The sequence below is a fragment of the Urtica dioica genome, chromosome 6 (assembly GCF_054948205.1).
Source record: "Urtica dioica subsp. dioica isolate 48M chromosome 6, U.dioica_male_clone48M_v1_H2, whole genome shotgun sequence".
NCBI classification, from domain to species: Eukaryota; Viridiplantae; Streptophyta; class Magnoliopsida; order Rosales; family Urticaceae; genus Urtica; species Urtica dioica.
In genome coordinates this window covers 37,969,965-37,973,837 of record NC_142761.1, presented here as the reverse complement: position 1 = coordinate 37,973,837, position 3,873 = coordinate 37,969,965, and the positions used below count along the sequence as shown (strand labels likewise).

The window sequence follows — 3,873 nt, the reverse complement described above, 5'->3', positions numbered from 1 at the left end:
ATAGGATCAATTTCTTTCATGAAAATCTCTAACCCTAAACTGAAAAGACAAAATGAAAAAACAAAGATGAACCCAAACAAAAATGACGAACTGAAAAACGAAAAGAGAGAGTGGAAGAGAGCTGAACCCAAAACGAAAAGAAAGTCAAATAATTAAATAAGAAAGAAAATCAAATGTTATTAAAAGTAATGGTGTTTTTGTATTTAGTGAAAATAGGTAGTCATAGTTTATGATTTATTTGGGTTTAGTAGATTTTGGTCCAAAATCTTGGTACAAGTCATAAAATAGGAATAATCCCTATAATAAGTTTGAAAAAAGCCCTACCAATTTCCTCTATTTTTAGGGGACTCAATTCACCTTTTTTTTGGCCGGTAAAAAACTCTATATGATTCACTAAAAAGTTATCGCTAAATTTTTATTTTTATGAAAACTTCTACTCATTTTTGCTGGTAATTTGAAGTTGCTTAGTTTGTTTAATAATCTTTGGTCAAGAGTGGTCCATAGTCTATTTCTAAACCAAAAAAAAAAAAAAAAAAATCTTATCATGATCCCTAATCTTTGGCTTTTCATCCGATTTTTATTGATAGTAATTTTTTTTTTTTTGGACAGAATTGAGAGTAGATACACAGTTGTGATTTTTTTTTTTCTTGAAAATTTAAACATCAATTTAAAAAAAAAACCATAGGATTAATTTTTTAGATTGAAAAAAAGGATTTGGATACAAAACCAGAGCATCTTGAGATAATACGCTTTTATCAGAATTAATTTTATTAGCATTATGTCATATGATAAATTGGAATGAGAGTAAAATTCCATTATAGTGAATAAGATTCCATTCACGATGATTATCAAGTCTGAATAATGGAGTTAATCAATGCAAACGACAAGGTCAACATCTATATATATACCAGATGATGACAGATATATAATAAATAGTATTTAATACTCCACAAGATCTATCTTAATTTTTGTCAAATCAACTGGCCATATTGCGTTAAAAAATAAAACTCGGAGATGCTGAATATTGATACTCATCATTGTTATTATTACAGATAATAGATATCATGATCAGTGTTGAAAAATAATTTGAGGCGTGAAGAAAGAGCAATGCTATTTGTCTCGATTCACGATTAGTGACGATCCACTCACGTGTTGACACGTGGCAACGAACTGCCACGTGTCAACACGTGAGTGAATCATCACTAATCGTGAATCGAGACAAAAATCAATTTCGGTGAAGAAATATTACTATGAATAAGTCCATCCATACCCCCAAAGTTATGATGAATTTGAGAGTCGTGTTTAAAATATTACCCTTGTTTGGTTTAATTTTCCAATCTTATTTTCTGTTTTCTAATTATAAATTTTAGAAAACATAACTAGAAAACACATTTGATAATTAATTTAGAAAATAGATTTGGAGTTATATTTTTTTTTGCCTTGAAATTTAGAAGGAAAACATAACAAAAAAAAAGTTGTTTTTTATTTCATTTCTTTTATATACTTATATTATAATTCTTAAATTTTAAATTAAAATCTAAAAACAATTGAATGGAAAACATAATCAGACAACATTTAAAATATTTTGAAACGTAATTTTAAATATGTTTTTTAAATTTAAAAATTAGAATCAGAAAACATAATTTAAAAACAGAAAACGAGTTTAGAAAACTAAACCAAACGGATGTTAATGTAATCATTTTGAAATTAAACAATACCAATAAGATATATTGTGTTTCATGTTCACCATATAGTAAATAATGATATTCAAACTTTTATTGATTACCAATAAAATTTATTTCCATCTATATTATTAATTGTATAGATAACTTATATTTCTTTTTGGGATTGAGAGACTGCTTGTGATCTTAGATTCTGCAGGCAAATTATCCAAAGAACATATTTCCAAGTTCTTTCTGTAAAACAATTCTCATAGTTATTCACTTACGCACATCAAAGTAATAAAAAAAAAACCCCTAAAAAGAAACCAAGGTATTTCCAGTTGATATCTCTACATAGAATCTAACACTTGGATGATTAATAAAGCGTTAGGTGTTTTTTTTTTTTCTTTTTTTTTTTTTGTACAATTGCTTTCCAAGAGATGGATCGATCGATCAAACACAATACATATATATGGTCGTCAACAAAATATACAAAATTCCATTTCCTTCTCCCATCTTTCCTTCACGTGGAGAGCCCAAGCAGAAAATATCCAGATTCCAGATAATCCTCTTCATAATCTAGATCACCCCATACATATATACATACATACATACATATATATATGTATATATATATATTCTACACAGCACAACCCAAGCCTCTAGCATCTGACCCTTTCATGACCCTCAAGCGCTTGCACGAAGTAATAAACATCCTGTAACAAAAAAAAAAAAAAAAAATTAATAATAAGTTCAAGTAATTAATTCAAAAAATTAGAGTACTAGCAGTGACAGATTTACATAGAGCATGACCCCTGATATTTTTTTTTTTACATTTTTAACCCATTTTTAATTTTATTTTAAATTAGCCCCACTTTAGTTTTTTTTTTTCAAATTAGCCCCCCCGTAAGCTTTTCTAGATCCTAGGGTAATAATAATAATCAAGTGTACTCACTCCCATGGAACGTCTCCGAGGAGCATCCAATCGCCGTCCTTGTCCTCGTAAGTGGGCACGAATTCTGAGCCGTCGTTCTTGTATCCGTGGCTTTCGCTATACTCGCCGGCTTTGAACTTGAACATGTCTTCCAAGGCTTTGAGAAGCTCCGAATAGCCTCCGTACACTTTCAAGTCCATCTTCCTCAGATACGGAGCTCCGTCCATGCTCACCTTCACGTAGCTTCCCACCTCCGCCCGGAGACTGTTTTTCCGGTACGATCTCACCGGAGGCCAACCCACCACTTGTGCCCTACACAAAAACATCACTCAAAATTAGGGTTTTGAGACAAAAAAAAAAAAGGATTATCGGTATATAGATGACTAATTAAGCTGTCATTCGAGACTTACTTGGTGGGAGGAGAGTCGGTTTTGGAGACGGAAGGGCTGTTAGGGTTTTCTTGGGTGTGATTATCACTCGGCAAAGCTCTTTTGTTTCTTGGTGAGCAAGTTTGATGAGATTCCTTGTCATGGGTGGTACTAGTACAACCAGGTAAGCCTAACCTAAGCTCTGTTGCCTCAAGGTTCAGATCCTTGTTGTCACTACTACTCTCAAATATCGCCATGCCTTTCTTCTTCTTCTTTGAGTTTTTGTTTGTGAGAGAAAAGTGTGATTGTGAATGTGAATTTGTTGGATATGAGTTAAGAGTTTGAAAGGTGTTTTTATATATATAGAAAGACATATAGAGAGCATAGAGAGAGAGATGGGTTTTGTAGTTTGGTTCGACATATTCCACGGAATGACAGCTATGACACCTATGCAATGCGCGTGGACCATAACGCATCATTAATTATTAGTTAGTTTTAATTGAAGGCGGTGAATTCCACGCGCCGTTTGCGATGTGCATGGAATTTGGACTTTGTCCCATAAACAGCAGCGTTAAGAAGGGAAGTTTGTCATTTACATTATGGGGGGACAAGGCCGGGACAGTCGTTGTATCGGACGGCTGAGATTCGATCTAGAGGAAATGATCTTGGCCGTAGGATTTGTGTCCACGTGGGATGTCGTTGATGGGCGAGGCATGGTGCGGCCTTAATAAAGGGCTGAATGGCTGATCAATGGACTTAAAAGCTTTGGGTTTTTATTTTTTTATTCGATCAAAAAAAAAAAAAAAAAAAACTTCGGGGTTTTTCATTTGGACATCCTTGAGTTATTTGCTCTGAATTTTTTTTTTTATTTTTTTTTTTTTTAGGGTTTAAGGGGGTATATATTGTTGAA

General features: G+C 32.6%; 1 protein-coding gene across 1 annotated transcript; it reads right to left on the bottom strand.

The window, feature by feature from the left end:
• Positions 1-1,964: 1,964 nt before the first annotated feature.
• Positions 1,965-3,325, bottom strand: LOC149393930 (auxin-responsive protein IAA3-like). Its single transcript, XM_089616633.1, has 3 exons — positions 3,006-3,325; positions 2,617-2,907; positions 1,965-2,377 (listed from the first exon to the last, which is right to left on the bottom strand). The coding sequence occupies exons 1-3, from the start codon at positions 3,218-3,220 to the stop codon at positions 2,302-2,304; spliced, it is 582 nt and encodes a 193-aa protein (XP_089472759.1). The 5' UTR covers positions 3,221-3,325; the 3' UTR covers positions 1,965-2,301.
• Positions 3,326-3,873: the final 548 nt, after the last annotated feature.